The sequence below is a fragment of the Oncorhynchus mykiss genome, chromosome 5, assembly GCF_057628025.1.
Source record: "Oncorhynchus mykiss isolate SJ-2025 chromosome 5, ASM5762802v1, whole genome shotgun sequence".
NCBI lineage: Eukaryota > Metazoa > Chordata > Actinopteri > Salmoniformes > Salmonidae > Oncorhynchus > Oncorhynchus mykiss.
In genome coordinates this window covers 69,733,334-69,755,419 of record NC_143026.1, presented here as the reverse complement: position 1 = coordinate 69,755,419, position 22,086 = coordinate 69,733,334, and the positions used below count along the sequence as shown (strand labels likewise).

Here is a 22,086-nt window from a genome sequence, read left to right as displayed (position 1 = left end):
CTAATGACACATTTCAATAACTTGTCCAGTTTACATCCTATTTGTTTAACTTGATAATATTCACTAATGTTTTTGTGTCCTCAGTATGGAGGTATTGTCCCAGGGTCGACAGGGGAATGGAAATGGGAATGGGAGGACTTCTGGGAGTGAGAGAGGAGCAGAGAGGAAGAACCAGAGTATCACAGGAGAGTACTAGACACCTGGCAATAACATACTGGAGAGACCAGTCCAGTCTGACCACTGTATAAGGCTCCTGACTCACAGCCCTACACTATATCCACACAGCCCTACACTATATCCACACAGCGCTACACTATATCCACACAGCCCTACACTATATCCACACAGCCCTACACTATATCCACACAGCCCTACACTATATCCTCACAGCCCTCATGAAAATTAGATGCATCAGCCCAAGACAAAGGATGCAATTTCACAAACGGATCACTTTTGGATAACATGTTAATTGGAGGATATTTACCCATGGAACTTCATTAGAGCAAGTTGCTCTGACTGTATGAAATGTATGGGACGAATCAAGCTGACACATACATCTCACGTTCCATTTGAGGCCTTCATACGTCATTCATATATTTTACCACAATGTGCTTTTTCCATTTTAGGTATTGCTTTTTATTCAAATGTATTCACGCATGTCATTGAAAATAAGTGCATGTGTTTTCTCTTGTAAGTAACTTATTTTGTGTTTATCTTGCCGCTCTGTATCCTACATTATTTGGAGGGGTGTAATGGGAGGGGTAACCCATTTTTGTTTAGTCATGACCTTATCGGTATCTAAGTATTCTGTTGATAAAACTATGAAATATAACACACATTTGTAAGTTTGTGAAATTGATGGTCAGTCATTGTCAGTGCATTAGTTTACACAGGTGTTTCCGATTTAAAGGAAACAGACTTAGGGTCAATTTGATTTCAACTGAAGTCATTTCATGGATTATAATATAGAAGAAAATTCATGAATTTGAAATCCCTCTAGAAAATGATGGGTATCTATCAAGTATGAACTTGCCCTGAATTGACTGATATCCATTAATTTCCATATCTTACTGCAATGTAAACATCTATTCAACCTATCTGTTCAGAGCACAGAGTGCTTTTCACTGCATTATGTAAAACACCATCCATGGGACTTGCTCAACACAAAGGCATAAGTAGGAGAGCTAGAGAGAATGGTACATTAGTCAAGTGTGGCGTGAAGAACAACATGTAATTTTCAGACCAGTCATTTGGAATAAGTGAGGCAATCTGTCAGCATAAAAGCATACACAAAGGACTTTTACATGGTTGACGAGAAGATGGAGAGGCTGTACGAGAATGACGAAAGACATTTGTCTTTTGATGCTTTCACTGAACATGTGTCAGACCTGGACCTGTCCAACACTAAAGTGCATGTTAGCGCATCTCTCTCTCTCTCTCTCTCTTGCACATGCACACACACGCACACACACACACACACACACACAAACAAACTGCATGCACACACACAGGAAAATGCTTCCTTCTATTCAAAGTGCACGGTCCCCACTGTGCTGCTATCATTTTAAGCTTTATCTAGAGATATTATTCTCTATTGCTTTCTCAATGAGACTGGGCACATTACTTTCTAATTAATTGTACACAGCTATGCATGCGAGAAGTTGAGAATTGTTAATACATTTTCTCTTCAATAGTCAAGAAAATTATATTTCTAATTAGCCGTCCTTACATTTGTTATGCATTATTTAGCCTCTTACCAAATCCCAGAGGTTCTTGTTTATCTAAGAGGATGGTTAATTGCAGCTGCAGGTAGCCTAATGGTTAAGAGCAGTGGAAATCATCCTCAAGGTCGCTGGTTCAAATCCTTGAGACAACTAGGTGAATATCTGTCAATGTGCCCTTGAGTAAGGCATTTAACCTTAGTTGCTCTGGATAAGAGCATCTGCTAAATTACTCAAATGTAAAAGCACTGCAAACAAGTCTGTTTAGAGCCCCGCTGTGGTCAGTGTCACCCTGTATATAACAAAGCCAGTAGAGGTTGGTGTGTATAACTACTCATCTAAAGGATGATCATGAATGCAAGACTAATGTGGGGTAGGACTGGAAGTTTGTTTTTCTTAGCATTACTCAAATAAAATAAATGCGTGGCATGATCTAAAGTCCACTTATTTGATCGCTCTTCAGCTCTCATCATTTATCAGGACTACTATGTAACTATTTATTCTCAATCTGCCCAATAAATGGTTTTGGACTTTTGTTGGATCCACTGAACACAGTCTACAAAATGCAGACTGATTGAATTCCAGTTTTATTTTCCCCCAAGAGTCACATGACCACCAATATCAGAGTAGCGCAGAAGGTGTTGTATGCTGAAGCAGTGCAGACAATTGAGAAGGATGGGTCCAAGGATAAGGGATCCTGTGAGTAGTAGGTCTGTGCCAGCACAGAGGGATAGGTTAATGAGTAATATATGCTTCAGTATGGTTGGCTTCTCTGCGTTCATAGCAATGGTTATCAACTGTGCTGCAGAAATGGAACATAAATCGTAGAAAATGGATGTTGTGTGGTGGCAGCTCCAGGGAAGTATTTGGGTATACGAGACAAGATTTGACTTTAGAAGAGTTACTTACTGGATGTGTTGAGTGGTGGTGTCCCTTTCTTCCAGGCCATTTGCATGGTACAGGAACAGATAAGGTCAAGGTTGTGGAATGGGTTTTTAATGTTTTAGTGTAGGGTTAGTTGGAAGAGTGTTCTTTTGTATATACAGTACCAGTCAAAAGTTTGGACACACCTACTCATTCCAGAGTTTTTCTTTATGTTTTATTATTTTATACATTGTAGAATAATAGTGAAGACATCAAAACTATGAAATAACGCATATGGAATCATGTAGTAACCACAAAAGTGTTAAACAAATCAAAATATATATTATATTTGAGATTCTTCAAAGTAGCCACCTTTTGCCTTGATGACAGCTTTGCACACTCTTGGCATTCTCTCAACCAGCTTCATGAGGTAGTCACCTGGAATGCATTTCAATTAACAGGTGTGCCTTGTTAAAAGTTAATTTGTGGAATTTCTTTCCTTCTTAATGCGTTTGAGCCAATCAGTTGTGTTGTGACAAGGTAGGGGTGGTATACAGAAGATATCCCTATTTGGCAATAGACCAAGTCCATATTATGGCAAGAACAGCTCAAATAAGCAAAGAGAAATGACAGTCTATCATTACTTTATGACATGAAGGTCAGTCAATCGGAAACATTTCAAGAACTTTGTTTCTTCAAATGTAGTCTCAAACGCTATGATGAAACTGGCTCTCATTAGGACCGCCACAGGAAAGGAAGACCCAGTGTTACCTCTGCTGCAGAGGATAAGTTCATTAGAGTTACCAGCCTCAGAAATTACAGCCCAAATAAATGCTTCACAGAGTTCAAGTAACAGACACATCTCAGTATCAATTGTTCAGAGGAGACTGCGTGAATCAAGCTTTCATGGTCGAAATGCTGCAAAGAAACCACTACTAAAGGACACCAATAAAAATAAGAGACTTGCTTGGGCCAAGAAACACGAGCAATGGATATTAGACCGGTAGAACTCTGTCCTTTGGTCTGATGAGTCCAAATTTGAGATTTTTGGTTCCAACCGCCGTGTCTTTGTGAGACGCAGAGTAGGTGAACAGATTATCTCTGCATGTGTGGTTCCCACCGTGAAGAATGGAGGAGTAGGTGACACTGTCTGTGATTTATTTCAAATTCAAGGCACACTTAACCAGCATGGCTACCACAGCATTCTTCAGTGACACATCATCCTATCTGGTTTGCGCTTAGTGGGACTATAATTTGTTTTTCAACAGGACAATGACCCAACACACCCTCATGCAGTGTAAGGGCTAGTTGACAACGAAGGAGAGTGGTGGAGTGCTGCATCAGATGACCTGGCCTCCTCAACCCCATTGAGATGGTTTAGGATGAGTTGGACCGCAGAGTGAAGGAAAAGCAGAATATGTGAGAACTCCTTCAAGACTGTTTAAAAAATAATAATATTTAGTTAGGCAAGTCAGTTAAAAACAAATTCTTATTTACAATGACAGCAACGCTGAGCCAATTGTGCACTGCCCTTTGGGACTCCCGATCACATCCAGATGTGATCTAGCCTAGATTTGAACCAGGAACTGTAGTGACACCTCATGCACTGACTTAAACCACTGCGCCACTCAAGGAGCCAGTTGGAAAAGCATTTCAGGTGAAGCTGGTTGAGAGAATGCCAAGAGTATGCAAAGCTGTCAAGTCAAAGAGTGGTTACTTTGAAGAATCTCAAATATAGAATATATTTGCCTCCTGAGTGGAGCAGTGGCGTAAGGCACTGCATCGCAGTGCTAGCTGTGCCAATATATATTCTGGGTTCAAGTCCAGGCTCTGTCGCAGCCTGCTGTGACCGGGAGACCCATGGGGCAGTGCAAAATTGTCCCAACGTCGTGAGGGTTTGGCCTGGCAGGGATTGCCTTGTCCCATCACACACTAGAGATTCCTGTGGTGGGCTGGGTGCAGTGCACGCTGACATGGTTGCCAGGTGTCTGGTGTTTCATCTGACACATTGGTGCGGCAGGCATCCAGGCTAAGTGGACATTGTGTCAAGAAGCAGTGCGGCTTGGTTGGGTTGTGTTTTGTTTTGTGGCTCTTTAACACTTTTTTGGTTACGACATGATTCCATATGTGTTATTTCCTAGTTGTGATGTCTTCATTATTATTCTACAGTGTAGAAAATAGTAAAAATAAAGAAAAACCCTTGAATGAGTAGGTGTGTCCAAACTTTTGACTGGTACTGTACATTTTTTTGTTAATTTTAGTTTTTTCTTTTCCCATTTTGTATCAGAAAGTATAATGGATGTATATTATACTCCCGTTGATGGCAGTAATGCAACATATTGTATGCTAACCGCCTTTAAATCCCAAAGAAGAAGAAGAATCTCTCCGCTCCCTGTTAGTGTTTGGCAGCTATGACAACGAAGTTTGAAAATGGGTGGTTTGACACCTCAGAAGAAGAAGCTCTCCTCCTCTAAAATGTCTCAGAAAGCTCTGAAATGCACCGTGCGAATTAAAATCCAAGCTGTAAGTACAACCTGATATGTTATTTTCTCTCACTAAGTTTTTACTTGATCCTAATGCTAATACTATATTCGCAAATGAGCTAGCTAAGCTAACCCAAACCGCACACTCAATAATCTTCGCTAGCAAACGTTAGCTTGTTATCCATCTTCCAACCATCAATATACACACACAAATGCCTAAAACTACTGCAGCCAACTGCTCACACTGTGCACAAAAGTGAACTCCCAAGCAAAATAGCTAGATCAATAACGTTAGGCTTGCCAGCCCATTGTTGGATTTGTCTTTTAACGTTAGCTAATAATAGCTACGAGCTACGGTAGCAATTTGTTGCACAAAGTAAGCAATTGCTATCTAGCCCAGTAGTGATCTACAATTTATTGGTTTGATTACAGATTACTTGTCCAGGGGTTGTGTTACCCAATCAGGAAGACATATACCTGAGTGTCTGCGTCATGGGACAGTTCAAGAAGACTCTCTGTCTGCCGCCTGCCTTCCCTCTTCTATTCCATGAGAACATGGTATTTGTGAAGGTAAGAAGGATAGAAACACATACTATACCCCGACCCACAACATTGCTTACAGCAACACAAAACAATCATGTTATCACCGTCAAACTTGCTTTCATATGTTCTTTATCTCCATCGGAAGACGTTCACAGGAGCTGCTGACCCAGGTCACATTGTGGACCTCCTTGAAGGTAGTCATTTTCTCATTTTGAGCCTTTTTGTGATATAATTTCACAACATAAAATATCTTATGTCTCTTATCTTCCCATAGCTGACACAACATCCTTTGAACTGATTCAGCTTGTGCCTCCAGGTATGACTTTCCAGAAGAAAAAAATGAAACATTTTCATGTTTTTTAAGCATGATAGGGACATGCATTTCATTATTTCTAAAAGTAACCTGTTTACAAATCATCTCGACTTGTTTTTTTCACACTACCTACGCCGAGTAAACAAAACATTAAGACCACCTGCAGAATGCTTCCGGCACCTTGTAGAGTTCATGCCCGACGAATTGAGGCAGTTCTGAGGGCAACTCAATATTAGAAATGTGTTCCTAATGTTTGGTATACTCTGTGTATATTCCCTGTTGTAAATTAGCATGGCTATACAGTACATAGAACAATGGACTAATGAAACAAATACCAAAAACTACACTAAACAAAAGTATAAACGCAACATGTAAAGTGCTGGTTTCATGAGCTGAAATAAAAGATCCCGGAAATGTTCCATATGCACAAAATCTTATTTCTCTACAATTTTGTGCACAAATTGGTTTACATCTTTGTTAGTGAGCATTTTATCCTTTGTCAAGATAATCCATCCACCTGACAGGTGTGGCATATCAAGAAACTGATTAAACAGCATGATCATTACACAGGTGTAACCACACCAGCCCAGGACCTCCACATCTGTCTTGTTCACCTGCGGGATTGTCTGAGGGGTTGGGGCGGGGTGCTCATTCTGATTGGCTGGGCCTGGTTCCCCAGTGGGTGGGTCTATGCCCACCAATGGTTGCGCCCCAGCCCAGTCATGTGGAATACATAGATTAGGGCCTAATGAATTTATTTCAATTGACTGATTTCCTTATATGAACTGTAACTCAGCAAAATCTTTGAAATGGTTGCGTGTTGCCTTTACATTTTTGTTCAGCATATCTTTTTGTATTTCTTTCACTATTCATATAGTCCCAAAATGTTTTGCATGTCAGCAATCAAATTTTGAAGATATATAACTTTGGAAATACAGCCTGCATCATGATGCAAAACACTGCATCATACCGTCTGTATTTTGAAAGTTATATCTTTAAAACTTGCTTGCTGACATGCAAAACATGTTGGGACTATATCAACAATGGACTAATATTTTTTGTGTGGAGTATTACTTTAAGCTATATATTGCTCTGTGGTTTTAGAGGGGGATATTTTGGCCACTATTGAAGAGAAGACCAGAGAATTCCTCTATCCAGGCCCCAAGCTGACACCTAGAGCCGATGGTCCTGAGAGAGAGATGCTGATGAGGAGATCTATCTGTTTCCCTGTGGGTGCACCACCTCCTCCACATGCTTTGTCAAATGTTAAACATCTCCAAAGCCAATTTTCTTTCATTTTGTTTTCTTGAATGCAATGATTGTAGATTTTGTGTTTGCAAATTGATCTTGCAAGCGATGTGTTATCTGAAGTCACTCTCTGGTTGGGTTTCCAGCTCCTTGTTAAAGGCTTTTGTTTTCTACTGTCCCCTCAGGGAATCTCTCCTAAAGTGGAGTTTGCAACCATGTCTGTCATTGAGGAATGTGATTGGAAAGATAGCCAGCCTCAGCCTGCTTCCCCTGTAAGTGTCCTCTCCTTACTGCCCTCATCACACCCAGTGTTTCCGTGTTCACAATTAATTCTGTTCAGCTGAGAGATTTGAATGATACCCAGACAGCCATAGTTAAGAGGAAGGAGATGAGGGTTTCTCATTTCCAGACAAGACAGTGATCTAAATGGTTATTTGGTTTTAAATCCTGTCTTATAGCATACAGTGGGGCAAAAAAAGTATTCAGTCAGCCACCAATTGTGCAAGTTCTCCAACTTAAAAAGATGAGAGAGGCCTGTAATTTTCATCATAGGTACACTTCAACTATGACAGACAAAATGAGAAAAGAAAATCCAGAAAATCACATTGTAGGATTTGTAATGAATTTATTTGCAAATTATGGTGGAAAATAAGTATTTTGTATCTTCTTCTTTAAGAGGCTCCTCTGTCCTCCACTTGTTACCTGTATTAATGGCACCTGTTTGAACTTGTTATCAGTATAAAAGACACCTGTCCACAACCTCAGTCACACTCCAAACTCCACTATGGCCAAGACCAAAGAGCTATCAAAGGACACCAGAAACAAAATTGTAGACCTGCACCAGGCTGGGAAGACTGAATCTGCAATAGGTAAGCAGCTTGGTTTGAAGAAATCAACTGTGGGAGCAATTTTTAGGAAATGGAAGACATACAAGACCACTGATAATTCCCTCGATCTGGGGCTCCACGCAAGATCTCACCCCGTGGGGTCAAAATGATCACAAGAACGGTGAGCAAAAATCCAAGAACCACACGGGGGGACCTAGTGAATGACCTGCAGAGAGCTGGGACTAAAGTAACAAAGCCTACCATCAGTAACACACTATGCCGCCAGGGACTCAAATCCTGCAGTGCCAGACGTGCCCCCTGCTTAAGCCAGTACATGTCCAGGCCCGTCTAAAGTTTGCTAGAGAGCATTTGGATGATCCAGAAGAAGATTGGGAGAATGTCATATGGTCAGATGAAACCAAAATATAACTTTTTGGTAAAAACTCAACTCGTTGTGTTTGGAGGACAAAGAATGCTGAGTTGCATCCAAAGAACACCATACCTACTGTGAAGCATGGGGGTGGAAACATCATGCTTTGGGGCTGTTTTTCTGCAAAGGGACCAGGATGACTGATCCGTGTAAAGGAAAGAATGAATGGGGCCATGTATCGTCAGATTTTGAGTGAAAACCTCCTTCCATCAGCAAGGGCATTGAAGATGAAACGTGGCTGGGTCTTTCAGCATGACAATGATCCCAAACACTCCGCCCGGGCAACGCCCGGGCCCGAGTGGCTTCGTAAGAAGCATTTCAAGGTCCTGGAGTGGCCTAGCCAGTCTCCAGATCTCAACCCCATAGAAAATCTTTGGAGGGAGTTGAAAGTCAGTGTTTCCCAGCAACAGCCCCTAAACATCACTGCTCTAGAGGAGATCTGCATGGAGGAGTGGGCCAAAATACCAGCAACAGTGTGTGAAAACCTTGTGAAGACTTACAGAAAACGTTTGACCTCTGTCATTGCCCACAAAGGGTATATAACAAAGTATTGAGAAACTTTTGTTATTGACCAAATACTTATTTTCCACCATAATTTGCAAATAAATTCATAAAAAATCCTGCAATGTGATTTTCTGGATTTTTTTCTAATGTTGTCTGTCATAGTTGAAGTGTACCTGTGATGAAAATTACAGGTCTCATCTTTTTAAGTAGGAGAACTTGCACAATTGGTGGCTGACTAAATACTTTTTTGCCCCACTGTATTTCCCATGATCTTTGCTCTTGTGTACTTTTGAATTGATTCAAAAGTACACAAGAATTGATTCACTATAGACTTACTTAACAGTGGGAGTACTACCTAACATATTTTGTGTAGTCAGTTTAGGTTTACAGCCTATATTGTATTGTACGGTAGGCTCCACATTTTGTGAGCTGAACATGTATAAACATGTTTCAATTATCCTTACACTCGTCAAGACTTGTCTTGTAGACAGTTAAATGATATGTAAATTGCTTTATATGTTATCATTCAGATTTGTATGTCCTTGATGAAATACAAAAACAGCCTAATACTGTATAGTGCTACTATATCAACATTGGTACCTTTAACAGCTAAAGGCAGAGGTTGATCGTGGCACATATAAGAGCTCAATAATCACACTAGTTTGACATTGACTAATTATTTCTGGATTTCTACAGAATTTATTTTTCTATCATTCTAGTCACTTTCCACCATATACCTATTTTGTTGCCGTGGCTACTGACATCCCGGTAGTTTAGCAGCACATTTTAAGGTATCCTCTCCTTGTGAAGTTAATTATAGAGAAGCAGATCAGTGGAATTGATATCCAGGCCCGGTTTCTGGTGTCTTTGACTGGCTGTTCCTCTAAACAAAGCACAATCAGCGTTCGTATCCGTTGTTCTCACCTGGCTTCTCCTCACTGTGTCCGTTGGATTTAAAGGGCAAGTTGTGCTCAGTTGCATAATATTTCCATTTACTTTTCAAACTGAAGATTTGCAGCTCCTTTTAGGATTTGTGTTTCATAACGGGTGCTATCAATTTTTCTAGTGTAATCCGCTCTGATGGCTATACTTTAAAGGGGTATTTGGCAGACAGACTGCAGGAGAGCGAGAGCAAAGTAGTCATCCATTTTCCCTGAGAACTTAAAAGCCCCTGCAGAATCAGACCAAAAAATAGATTTTTTTATTGTTCCAATAACAAATTACAAACCTCAGGCCTTTGAGTATTATCTATCAAGTCAGTGTTGTGAAATGTAGGACCGTTCTCCAGGTGCTGTTACCAGAGCCATTTATTTTAATGGCCATTATTGACAAAATGGCTGGATTTGGATGGGTGTAGGTATTCTGTCGTGACCCCCAAGGAGATGTGAATCAGAGTAAAGTGATAGGGAGAAGCATCATTGATGCTGCCTTTAGCCTTTCTTCATATGATGCTAATGGATACTCAGGATTCTCATTACCCTGGCAGGTTGAGCAATGCACTAAGGCTCCTCTTTTCCACTTTTACAATAGGAACCCTTTAAAATGTCTTGCCCTGTAATGGAGAATTTAGTAATTCTCTTCTCCCTCTCTCTTGTATCTAGTCTCTCAGACAGCTGTCTTGTCTATTTCCACTGTTGTCACTTCTTTTTTTGTCCGTGTTTGTGTGCATGTCACTCTTTGTGAAGTCTCATGGTGTGGACTTGACATGGCATTCTTTTTAAATGGGTTTTCTCGACATGATTTGCATCCGTTTGAATGGGTCTCATTTCTTGTTTTATACGCTACTTGTGGCTCAGGCTTTGTTGTTTCAAGGACACCCTGCTTTATCACCCATTACCAATACCACCAGGCCCACTAATCATATCAGACAAGCACAACTCATGGTGGAAAATGGGCCTTTTGTGTTTAACCAAAAAAGAGAGAAAATAATTGGGGAAAAAACGACTTAGTTTCATTTCATTATTGTTCCACTCCAAATCTCAACCAGGATTTATTTATTCCATTTCCTAAAAATGTGTTAATATGCCAGGATGTCCAATTAGCATTTAAATTATATTTATTATACAACCATGTAATGCTATTATTAGTCTGAAGCTGGCCATCAAATAACATAAAAAAATACGTATTTATCTGGGCATTGCCCACAGAAACTAAGATATTGCTTCTCAGAATTATGTTGTTAGCAACCATTAGAATCATTGAAGACATTTTGCAACCAAGGTGATATCCAAGCACAGAGGTGTTATTTACGTTGCATAGTTTTAATGGAGGGAATCCATTTTTTTTTCTAATATAGCAATTTATGCTTTTTGTCCCCCCACTTTATCTGAAATCACCATCACCTACTGATTAACTTGTCCGTTTTGCAGATTCAAATTGTTTTGAGCTCGTACTGTCAGTAATTATCTTTAGAAAGTAGCATGGCATTCAATATGATGCAGCTTTTTTTTTTACCCCATCTCAAAAGTGAATGGTTTGGAACGTTAAGGAGAGCTTCTCCCACTCTGATAATGAATGTGACCATGCGCAGCTCACAAAAATGATTGCTTACCTTTTATGAAATTACTCTGTTCATGTAAAAATGACCAAATATATATATACTGACTGTTTTAAAGCAAAATTACCAAAACTATTTACTTATGGTGAACAATCTGAATGATTGGGGTTTTCAATCAGCAGCTGGATGTTAGTTGTGTCCACTCCGGTAGGCTAAAATCAAATTTTCTACAGGGCATTTGGTAACTTTGACCCAGCAAATTACATTGGAGGTCACTCAACTACTAAAGCCTATGATTTGACATTGCGAAAGACATTTCACAAGCATCTGAATGCTGAAGGTGTCGTGCTGATGTCCAAATAGCCTATTAGAACAGGGATAGGCCTACCTCTCGTTGGCCTGAGCAGCTGTCTCCCACACTGTTTGCAGTTGTTAACCAGTTAAATGTAACTAAATGTTATCTACAGTGCCTTGCGAAAGTATTCGGCCCCCTTGAACTTTGCGACCTTTTGCCACATTTCAGGCTTCAAACATAAAGATATAAAACTGTATTTGTTTGTGAAGAATCAACAACAAGTGGGACACAATCATGAAGTGGAACGACATTTATTGGATATTTCAAACTTTTTTAACAAATCAAAAACTGAAAAATTGGGCGTGCAAAATTATTCAGCCCCCTTAAGTTAATACTTTGTAGCGCCACCTTTTGCTGCGATTACAGCTGTAAGTCGCTTGGGGTATGTCTCTATCAGTTTTGCACATCGAGAGACTGACATTTTTTCCCATTCCTCCTTGCAAAACAGCTCGAGCTCAGTGAGGTTGGATGGAGAGCATTTGTGAACAGCAGTTTTCAGTTCTTTCCACAGATTCTCGATTGGATTCAGGTCTGGACTTTGACTTGGCCATTCTAATACCTGGATATGTTTCTTTTTGAACCATTCCATTGTAGATTTAGCTTTATGTTTTGGATCATTGTCTTGTTGGAAGACAAATCTCCGTCCCAGTCTCAGGTCTTTTGCAGACTCCATCAGGTTTTCTTCCAGAATGGTCCTGTATTTGGCTCCATCCATCTTCCCATCAATTTTAACCATCTTCCCTGTCCCTGCTGAAGAAAAGCAGGCCCAAACCATGATGCTGCCACCACCATGTTTGACAGTGGGGATGGTGTGTTCAGCTGTGTTGCTTTTACGCCGAACATAACGTTTTGCATTGTTGCCAAAAAGTTCAATTTTGGTTTCATCTGACCAGAGCACCCTCTTCCACATGTTTGGTGTGTCTCCCAGGTGGCTTGTGGCAAACTTTAAACGACACTTTTTATGGATATCTTTAAGAAATGGCTTTCTTCTTGCCACTCTTCCATAAAGGCCAGATTTGTGCAATATACGACTGATTGTTGTCCTATTGACAGAGTCTCCCACCTCAGCTGTAGATCTCTGCAGTTCATCCAGAGTGATCATGGGCCTCTTGGCTGCATCTCTGATCAGTCTTCTCCTTGTATGAGCTGAAAGTTTAGAGGGACGGCCAGGTCTTGGTAGATTTGCAGTGGTCTGATACTCCTTCCATTTCAATATTATCGCTTGCACAGTGCTCCTTGGGATGTTTAAAGCTTGGGAAATCTTTTTGTATCCAAATCCGGCTTTAAACTTCTTCACAACAGTATCTCGGACCTGTCTGGTGTGTTCCTTGTTCTTCATGATGCTCTCTGCGCTTTTAACGGACCTCTGAGACTATCACAGGGCAGGTGCTTTGATACGGAGACTTGATTACACACAGGTGGATTGTATTTATCATCATTAGTCATTTAGGTCAACATTGGATCATTCAGAGATCCTCACTGAACTTCTGGAGAGAGTTTGCTGCACTGAAAGTAAAGGGGCTGAATAATTTTGCACGCCCAATTTTTCAGTTTTTGATTTGTTAAAAAAGTTTGAAATATCCAATAAATGTCGTTCCACTTCATGATTGTGTCCCACTTGTTGTTGATTCTTCACAAAAAAATACAGTTTTATATCTTTATGTTTGAAGCCTGAAATGTGGCAAAAGGTCGCAAAGTTCAAGGGGGCCGAATACTTTCGCAAGGCACTGTACCTAATCCCCAAAAGTACTTATTTATCATTAGAGGGCCATAAACAATAACTAGTAATGCTGCATACTCAAAGGTTAAAATCTTACCTTTCTGGTTAAAAAAACAAGTTATAAATTGGTGGTCACTTTTGAGGACACGGGCTCAAGTACGCAGTACAAATATGAAATCTTTTATGTATTTCCTATTCAACAAAACTGTATAAGGCTTGAAATGACAAGCTTTCTACATATAGCATAGTCAAGTGATAAAACGGCTAAGATTTCACCTTATAACTGTAAAATACATTTATGTTTAGTGTTAGTGAAAATGGGCATATTTTCAAAAGGTCTTTCTTGATCAGAACATCTGCCCCCTTCACTGTGAACGTCTCACAGAGCTCTTGCTTGGCTTCCTGAACTCGTTAGGAACTCGCCTTTCGTCTCATATTGATCTATGACAAGCGGAAAGTGTTTTGTTTCAAATCTATTAATTATTTTAGATTAATGGCTATAAATTGATCTCTGAATGTGCTACTGTGATGAAACCACTTATTATTAACCCTTTATTTTTACCAGGTAAGTTGACTGAAGACACATTCTCATTTACACCAACGACCTGTGGAATAGTTACAAGGGAGAGTAGGGGGTATGATTGAGCCAATTGGAGGCTGGGGATGATTAGGTGGCCAGGTTGGATGGGAAGTGTCGCTGTACAGCTATTTTCAGGTCTCTCAAAATATATTAGATCGGGTTCAAGTCCGGGCTCTGGCTGGTTCACTCAAGTACATTCAGAGACTTGTCCCGAAGCCACTCCGACATTGTCTTTCCTCTGTGCTTAGGGTCTTTGTCCTGTTGGAAGGTGAACCTTCGCCCCAGTCTGAGGTCCTAACCTGCTCCAGAGTGCTTTTCATCAAGGATCTCTCTGTACTTTGTTCGCTTCAGCTTTCCCTCCATCCTGACTAGTCTCCCAGTCCCTGCTGCTGAATAACATCCCCACAGCATGATGTTGCCACCATGCTTCACCGTAGGTATGGTATTGGCCAGGTGATGAGTGGTGCCCGGTTTCCTCCAGATGTGACGCTTGGTATTCAGGCTAAAGACTTCAATCTTGGTTTCATCAGACCAGAGAATCTTGTTTCTCATGGTCTGAGAGTCTTATAGGTAGGTGCCTTTTGGCAAACTCCAAGCGGGCTGCTGTGCCTTTTACTGAGGAGCAGCTTCTGTCTGGCCACTACAATAAAGGCCTGATTGGTGGAGTGCTACAGAGATGTTTGTCCTTCTGGAAGGTTCTCCCATCTCCACAGAAGAACTCTAGATGTCTGTCAAGAGTGACCATTGGGTTCTTGGTCACCTCCCTGACCAAGGCCCTTCTCCCCCAATTGCTCAGCTCTAGGAATAGTGTTGATGGTTCCATACTTCTTCTATTTAAGAATAATGGAGGCAACTGTGTTCTTGGGAACCTTCAATGCTGCAGAAGGTTAGATCGGTGTCTCGACACAATCCTGTCTCGGAGCTCTATGGACAATTCCTTCGACCTCATGGCTTGGCTTTTGCTCTGACATGCACTGTCAACTGTGGGACCTTATAGACAGGTGTGTTCCTTTCCAAATCATGTCCAATCAATTGAATTTGCCACAGGTGGACTCCATTCAAGTTTGTAGAAACATCTCAATGATGATCAATGGAAACAGGAAGCACCTGAGCTCAATTTTGAGTCTCATAGCAAAGGATAAGAATACTTATGTAAATAAGTTATCTGTTTTTAAATTTGTAATACATTAACAAAAATGTCTTCAAACCTGTTTTTGATTTGTAATTATGGGGTGTTGTGTGTAGATTGAGGATAAAAAAGGGAATTTTTATACATTTTAGAATAAGGCTGTAACGCAACAAAGTGGAAAAAGTGAAGGGATCTGAACTTTCTGAATGAACTGTGTTTTATCAACAAACAAACAAATCAATCAACCACAATATTTGAAATATCAAGAAGTAGCTTATTTGTGCAATTGCAGTATACAGCCTAGTTGCAGTTGTGGTCACATGATTCTTGTGGACTCCAACCTGTTGCCTCTCCCTTTGCAGCCGTGTTGTAGACCATCCCCAGCCAAACAGTCCCCAGCAAGGCGTAGACCAGTCAGAGGGGCTGTTGGGAGCCCTAGACAGACGCTGAAAGGGAAGGATCTGAGTCTGATTGGTCCATCCAGTGGTTATGAGCAGCCCACTGTGGCCTCCCAGGCTCGTGCTCTCTCTCCCTACACCCACCGCAGGATGTGCCAACTGTCTGAGGAAGCCAGGCAGAGACTCAGCTACCTCCAACTTGGGCCCTACAAGTTCAAGAAGGAAACAGAGGCCCAGATCCCCTTTGTGGTTGGTGTTTACGTCTCGTGCTCTCTGACTGTGTTTGTGTGTAGATATATAGCCCAGTTTTCAATGTCCTATTATCTTACTTCTCAGTTAGGCTATTCCATCAGCACTTATTTCACTCTCTTTCTTTAAGGATCTCTGTAAGTATAAATAGTTTGCCCTTGTTTGCTGCAAACATTGTAAATGTACCAGGTTTGAAGGATATGGATATCTTTTCATAGGGAGGTTGTTGCTATGATCAAAGCCAATAGATTCCAAGCCCCTGGGCATGGCTTGAGAACAACTGGAAGGCCTTTCACTGGCTCCTCCTGTTTCTGTTTGATTGTTAATTTAAATAACATCCAGTTCCTGAGGTGTAAATATCAAAGCTGTCATGTCATTAAAGTTAAGATTGGGATTTAGCTGTGATATCAGTGTGGCATTTTCCAGCAATGCAGCCTTTAAAAAGAGAGCGTTTTTACAGAGGAAATCCCGGGGCTACAATTAACCTAGGTAATTAAGAGTCAGACCTTGATTAACAAGTAGTTAGTTATCTATTGAAGTAGCTGAGCCCCGCACTGAATGCATTATCAATGTGTGTTTAAAGCCTGCATTGCGCACATGCTGTATGTGGAAGCAAATGGCTCATTTCCTCAGTGCGTGTGATGATATTCATGTTTAATTGAAGAGTGTGGGGTTCAGTTGACACATCAGCAGCTGAATAGAGGTTGAGTTAGTGGTGTCGGTCAGCCTAAAAAGTTTCTCTCTTTGGTTGAACCTTTTTCTAGTCTTTATATAGAGTGATTAACTCTGGAATGAAAGATAAATATAGCAGGAGAAATGAGCTCCCTACGTGTCATTACATGCTGCTTGGTTAGCACCTCTATTATTACTCTAATAATGACTGACTTTAGCTGATTGTTTTGTCTTTTATATGCTACAGGTCACCAGTACTCGGAGTGTCTCCATGATTGAGACTCCTTCATCTTGTCTCTCCTCTAAAATAAGCCTTCCCCACAGCAGGTCCACCAGCTTTGCTCTAGACCCCTTAGGAGGTGAGTAATTATGTGTAGGAGTATCTGTGTTGGTGGATGTAAATACATTGTCTTTTTTGATATACCTGACTAACTTCTAGATTACAACTTTTGCACTGTATGGTACAGTACTGTTGTTCTTATTTTCTCCTTAGATGTCTCTCTCCTTGGCAGCTATAGACCAAAGCCTGTTAAAGTAAGTGTATATATATATAACATGAAAGACAATATTATGTGAATAATAAACATTACATTAATTATTTTGTGCTTGAAAGGAATGGAAATAAATAGTATTTCAAATACTGCATGTCTTCATGTTATTAAAGGTCCAATGCAGCTGTTTTTATCTCAATATCAAATAATTTCTGGGTAACAATGAAGTACCTTACTGGGATTGTTTTTAAATGAAAATGGTCAAAAAGAAACAAAAATAGCTTCTTAGCAAAGAGCAATTTCTCAAATAAGAATTTTGCAAGGACTTTTCTGGGAGTGGTCTGAGTGGGGAGGGGGAAACTAGCTGTTATTGGCAGGGTGGTTTGGAACACACTTCTTGGTCTATTAACTAATTTACCGCCTGGTGATGTCAACAGGCTGACCTAAAATGGCTGAAATTTCAGAAAATCTTTTCAAAGAGCTTACACTAAAATAAGTATTATCATAATTTTCACGATTTCACAGTATTATTCCAACCTCGTAGTGTGGAAATGTGTATAAAACACATAAAAATCACGTTTTTGACTGCACTGGGCTTTTTAGGACAGATAATGCAGTGTGTTCAACAGTGCTGATCATAGGTTTTCTTGTCTTTCTCCAGGTAGGCACTGGCTGTCTGAAGACTCAGAAATCACCAGGGAAGTCTTCCAGACAGGACTGTTCCAGAACCACAGTCAGGATGGCCCGGTCAGCCCTGGCTGCCCAGTCCTCTACCCCAGTGTGTGGCCCAAGGAGTCCCCTGCTCAGCCGCTCCTCCCTCAGAGAGCGGTAACAACACACCCGCTACTGGAACACAGTTCAACATGTATTTTTCTGTCCTGGCCTCCTGTGGGGTTTTTGCTATTTTAGTTTCCCACACAACCGTCCTCCTGAGATAAAGTTAGATAATAAGGAGCATAATTAAAGTCCCTGCTAATGACTTGGTGTTTTGTCTCTTCCGTCCCCCGAGTAGTTTGTGCAGATCACCAATGACAAGATTTGAAGCTGTGTGTCATTGGGTATCTTCTTTAGCTTAATCTCTATGGTTTTTCTCCCAGATGAGTAAAAAGGGGAAGAAAATACGTTTTTGGTAGAATTTGACTAGACCTTGTTATGCTCGGAGCTAAGCTATTTGTGTTTGCTCAAAAGATGTTGAAAGGTTTGCGGGAGAAACTACCTCTCCCATATTTCCAATTATATGGTATTGACAATTTGGACCTCATGAGAACCTGGCCAGATACAACAGACTTTGTACTTGTAATCTTTATTTTGATAACACTCGACAGCCAAGATGAATATCCCCCTCTCTCAAATGACAGGATCTGATGTCTTGTCATGTTTGTTCATTACCTAAAAGAAAAAAAGGATCCCTGAACAAACAAGGGAAAATGGTATTGATTGTGTTTCAGCAAGACCGAATGCATTTGACCTGACGCACACTTTAATAAATTCTGAGAGACCCTGTCATTGATCTGAACAGCTGCGAGCTAAACCAACAAATGTTTGGTTGTTTGTTACGCCACCTCCCTTTTTTTCAGTTCATAAGTAAACATTAAAATCAATAGGCAATTTTAAACTGGAAAGTAAATTGTAGGAAATGAATGATGCTTCCCTCAATTGAAAACGCGACAAAAGTCACAGTGCTGGAGATTAAGCTGGGTTTTGTAGATTCTGACAACGGGAGAAGGAGCACGTCTTGTGGAAGTCTTTGATGGAAAAGCAAATGATAGATCCTTACATCAACTTTGCCCTCCACCCTCAGTCTATTTATGTTGTGATGGTTTGTCCTTTATGACTATCTGTCTGAAGCAGCGACTACATTTAGCTGTTTAAAGATAAAAGCAGCACCAAATGGCAGGTCTCCCTTACCAATCAGATGTGAATTGGAAGTAATACAGAACTTAGAAGTATTTGTCTTTTGTAAGCCTCTTATTTTATATTGCCCCTTTTCCAGTTACGGACAGCAATACTTTTATGTTGTGCTAAAAAAAATAAGTCTGTCCCTAGACTAATAGACAGTATTCTAACTGTTGACATACCACTGTTTAGGATCGGAACACAGAATCCAATCACACTCTTTTAGAAGAGTTGAATTCAAAGAAATGTGAAACATTCAAAGCCTCAATAATATAGAGTAGTTACCTACATGCTACAATGGGTACATTTGAGGGTTTTTTTTATTGCGGTATGTCTTTTGTCTACATGTTTTATGCCTGTTTTTATATCCGCTGATATTTTTATCCCAGGACTTGGCATACAGCACAGACTAGTGGAGAAAAGGAGTGCTGTTCAGAATACATAGATTACGTGCTTTTTTTCCCGTTAAATATTGTAGATACATTTTAATTTGGTTTCCTGCTTACCATAATGTTACATACTTTGTTGTGTGAAGGGGATGTGACTGTAATGTCATTATTCTAGGTTCCATAGTAGTGAGTCCAGTCCGTCTAAGGAGATCCACAGTCGAGTCCAGAAGATTCTCCACACCCATTCTACTGACAGGAAACTACACTTTGTGAGTAATGTATGACCTTTTAGGATAGACAAAGCATAGGCCCCTACTGATATTGACAGATCAATGCCTAAGACGCATTTATAATATGGAGCTTGGAACACTTCTGTTGGTTATGAAGATTAATATGCATGTTATGGAACATTAGTTTTGCACTACATCTTTGTCTAGGCACACTTTGATTTTACTCATTTGGTGAGCTGAACTTCCTCTCACCTCTACATTTTTGTTCCCCATTTTCATTTAAATTTAAAGCCTTGAAATACCTGTTCGGCTCGGTTTACCTCAAATGGGAAAAGCTGTCGAGTTGGCAGGTGTTGTTAATAAGACGTATCACTTCCCACCCTTTGCTGTTTGAAATATCCTGATGGCGAAACCAAAGGGAAATCTGTTTAATTACCCTAAAGCTGTCTGAAAGCGGCTCTGAAATAAAAGGGAGACGGGGTTCTGTGGGTGGGAGATCTTCAGGCAGTAAGCTTCTGTTAAGGGCTCATCTTCTCCAGCACAAAAATAGAGAAGGTACCAAGGAGCCTCAGCATGGTGCCAACAGCTACATGACTGAAGGAGAGCTTCAAGAGGAATAGATGCTTAATCCACACATAATGAAAAGGAAACACTGAGGGGGATTTACTTAAGAGAATGAAATCAAACAACTAAAAGAGCTTGACTTTAAATAGGATATTTTGAATTATAGTAAACAGTGCTATATTTTTGGGGTTTGTGCAATTAATTGATTCGCTAATGTCACGTCACACACTTGGAGTGCATAATTAGTAAATTTTTTCAGTAATGCTCAATAATTGTAACAAACAAAATATTTGTATATTTTCAGGACGAGGATGGGTGTTCGGCTAAGCGGGGGCCTCCGCTCTCCTGTGAAGACTCTTTATGTGACAGCCAAGACAGGTACACACTCTAGGCCTGTCATAATACTTTGAAACACCTAATCACTGATATCTTCATCATCATAATAACCAGAAAGTTTTCCCACAGACCATCTTTCCGCTGTTTTAACAATATATATTTATGTAGCAATTAATCCAGTATTATTTGTACGTTAGTTATCTTCAAACAATAATTAGAACGATGTGCATTAATGACCTGTACTGTAGCATAAATGTTCTCAACCTGAGGCCTTTTCTGATGTCCTCCCGCTGCAGGGACACTCCTGGAGAGACATCTGTCCACCTGGACAATGGGACATTCTGGAGCAGGCAGGTTGCCTGCTACACAGGGAAACCCCACAGGGCTGTGTTTGAGGACAGTCTGGGACTCATCTACAAGAACATGTACAGGAGGGCCTTGAGCACCACCTGAGACCTACACTATTATTGCTTTAGACACCTGGCTGGGTTCCAATTATGACACTTGATTGCTAAGATGAAGGAACACTGACCCTGTGCTATACCATAACCAAAGCTTTGTCATATGTGCCCTGGTTACACTGATTTTAGCTCATTTATAGGGTTACATGTGTGCACTATTTACAATTTTCCATATTTTTGTACTAAGAATGTTTATCTAAACTGATTTAATGACTGTACTTCTTCAAAATGTCTTTCCTGTCCATCTTGTGGATTTGGTGTACTCATTCTCTGGGTAGAAACTGGTTGAGCAGATGTTAATTCATTTACTCCTAACAAGTATATCAATGGTGGCTATGCATGAAATCTTGATTTCCATTGTTTATGGCCATTAATGTAAAAAGGCCCAGTGCAGTCAAACATGTTTCATATATTGAACAAAAATGCAACGTGTTGGTCCCATGTTTCATGAGCTGAAATTAAAGATCCCTGAAATGTTCCATATGCACAAAAAGCTTGTTTCTTTCAAATGTTAAGCATTTCTTCTTTGCCAAGATAAGCCATCCAGCAGCTGACTAAACAGCATGATCATTACACTGGGGACAAAAGGCCACTATAATGGAGTTGTCACAACAATGCCACAGATGTCTCAAGTTGAGGGAGCGTGCAATTGGCATACTGACTCCAGGAATGTCCACCAGAGCTGCTGCCAGAGAATTTGTTCATTTCTCTACCGTAAGTCGTCTCCAATGTCATTTTAGAGAATACGTCCGGCTGACGTCAACATTGAAGAGTGCCCCATGGTAGCAGTGGTATTATGGTATGGGCAGGCACAAGCTGATGGCAATTTGGATGCACAAAAATACCGTGACGAGATCCTGAGGCCCATTTTTTTTACGGTGTCTGTGGCTAAAGGATTCCCAGTTATGTGAAATCCATAGATTAGGGCCTTATTAATTTAACTCATTAAAAATCTATGAAATTATTACATGTTTATTTTGTTGAGTATATATCCACACTATGCATTTGGAATTAAATTGTGATAATGCCCTTAGTGCGTGCTGTTTGAAAATACATTTCAGCCCGTTTTGGCCTGCCAGGCAGTAAATTAGTTGATAGTTCCAAACCTCTGCCAATAACAGCTAGTTTTCAATTTTCCCCCTCCCCACTTAGGATTGTCTGGGAGTAGTCTGACAATTATTGCTTG

General features: G+C 40.4%; 2 protein-coding genes across 3 annotated transcripts in view; both read left to right on the top strand.

Annotated features, from left to right (window-relative positions):
- Nucleotides 1-2,153, top strand: part of agbl4 (AGBL carboxypeptidase 4) — a 408,538-nt gene extending 406,385 nt beyond the window's left edge. For both annotated transcript variants that reach the window (XM_021604030.3, XM_090235706.1), the window contains one exon: nt 85-2,153. In XM_021604030.3, the coding sequence (XP_021459705.2) occupies nt 85-196 (112 nt within the window). In that variant the 3' untranslated portion in view covers nt 197-2,153. The remainder of the gene's footprint in view (nt 1-84) is intronic.
- Nucleotides 2,154-4,827: 2,674 nt separating this feature from the next.
- spata6 (spermatogenesis associated 6) lies at nt 4,828-21,393 on the top strand. Its single transcript, XM_021604029.3, has 13 exons — nt 4,828-5,108; nt 5,501-5,638; nt 5,757-5,805; nt 5,886-5,927; nt 7,029-7,153; nt 7,358-7,444; nt 15,577-15,861; nt 16,781-16,892; nt 17,027-17,067; nt 17,686-17,852; nt 19,485-19,578; nt 20,408-20,481; nt 20,736-21,393. The coding sequence occupies exons 1-13, from the start codon at nt 5,016-5,018 to the stop codon at nt 20,890-20,892; spliced, it is 1,464 nt and encodes a 487-aa protein (XP_021459704.2). The 5' UTR covers nt 4,828-5,015; the 3' UTR covers nt 20,893-21,393.
- The last annotated feature ends 693 nt before the right edge of the window (nt 21,394-22,086 follow it).

Excerpts from the sequence above, each read along its gene's own strand:
- spata6 (XM_021604029.3), top strand. The coding sequence starts at position 5,016 with ATGGGTGGTTTGACACCTCAGAAGAAGAAGCTCTCCTCCTCTAAAATG. Across the intron at positions 15,862-16,780 it reads AGGCCCAGATCCCCTTTGTG|GTCACCAGTACTCGGAGTGT; the intron begins GTTGGTGTTTAC and ends TATATGCTACAG. Across the intron at positions 19,579-20,407 it reads CTGACAGGAAACTACACTTT|GACGAGGATGGGTGTTCGGC; the intron begins GTGAGTAATGTA and ends GTATATTTTCAG.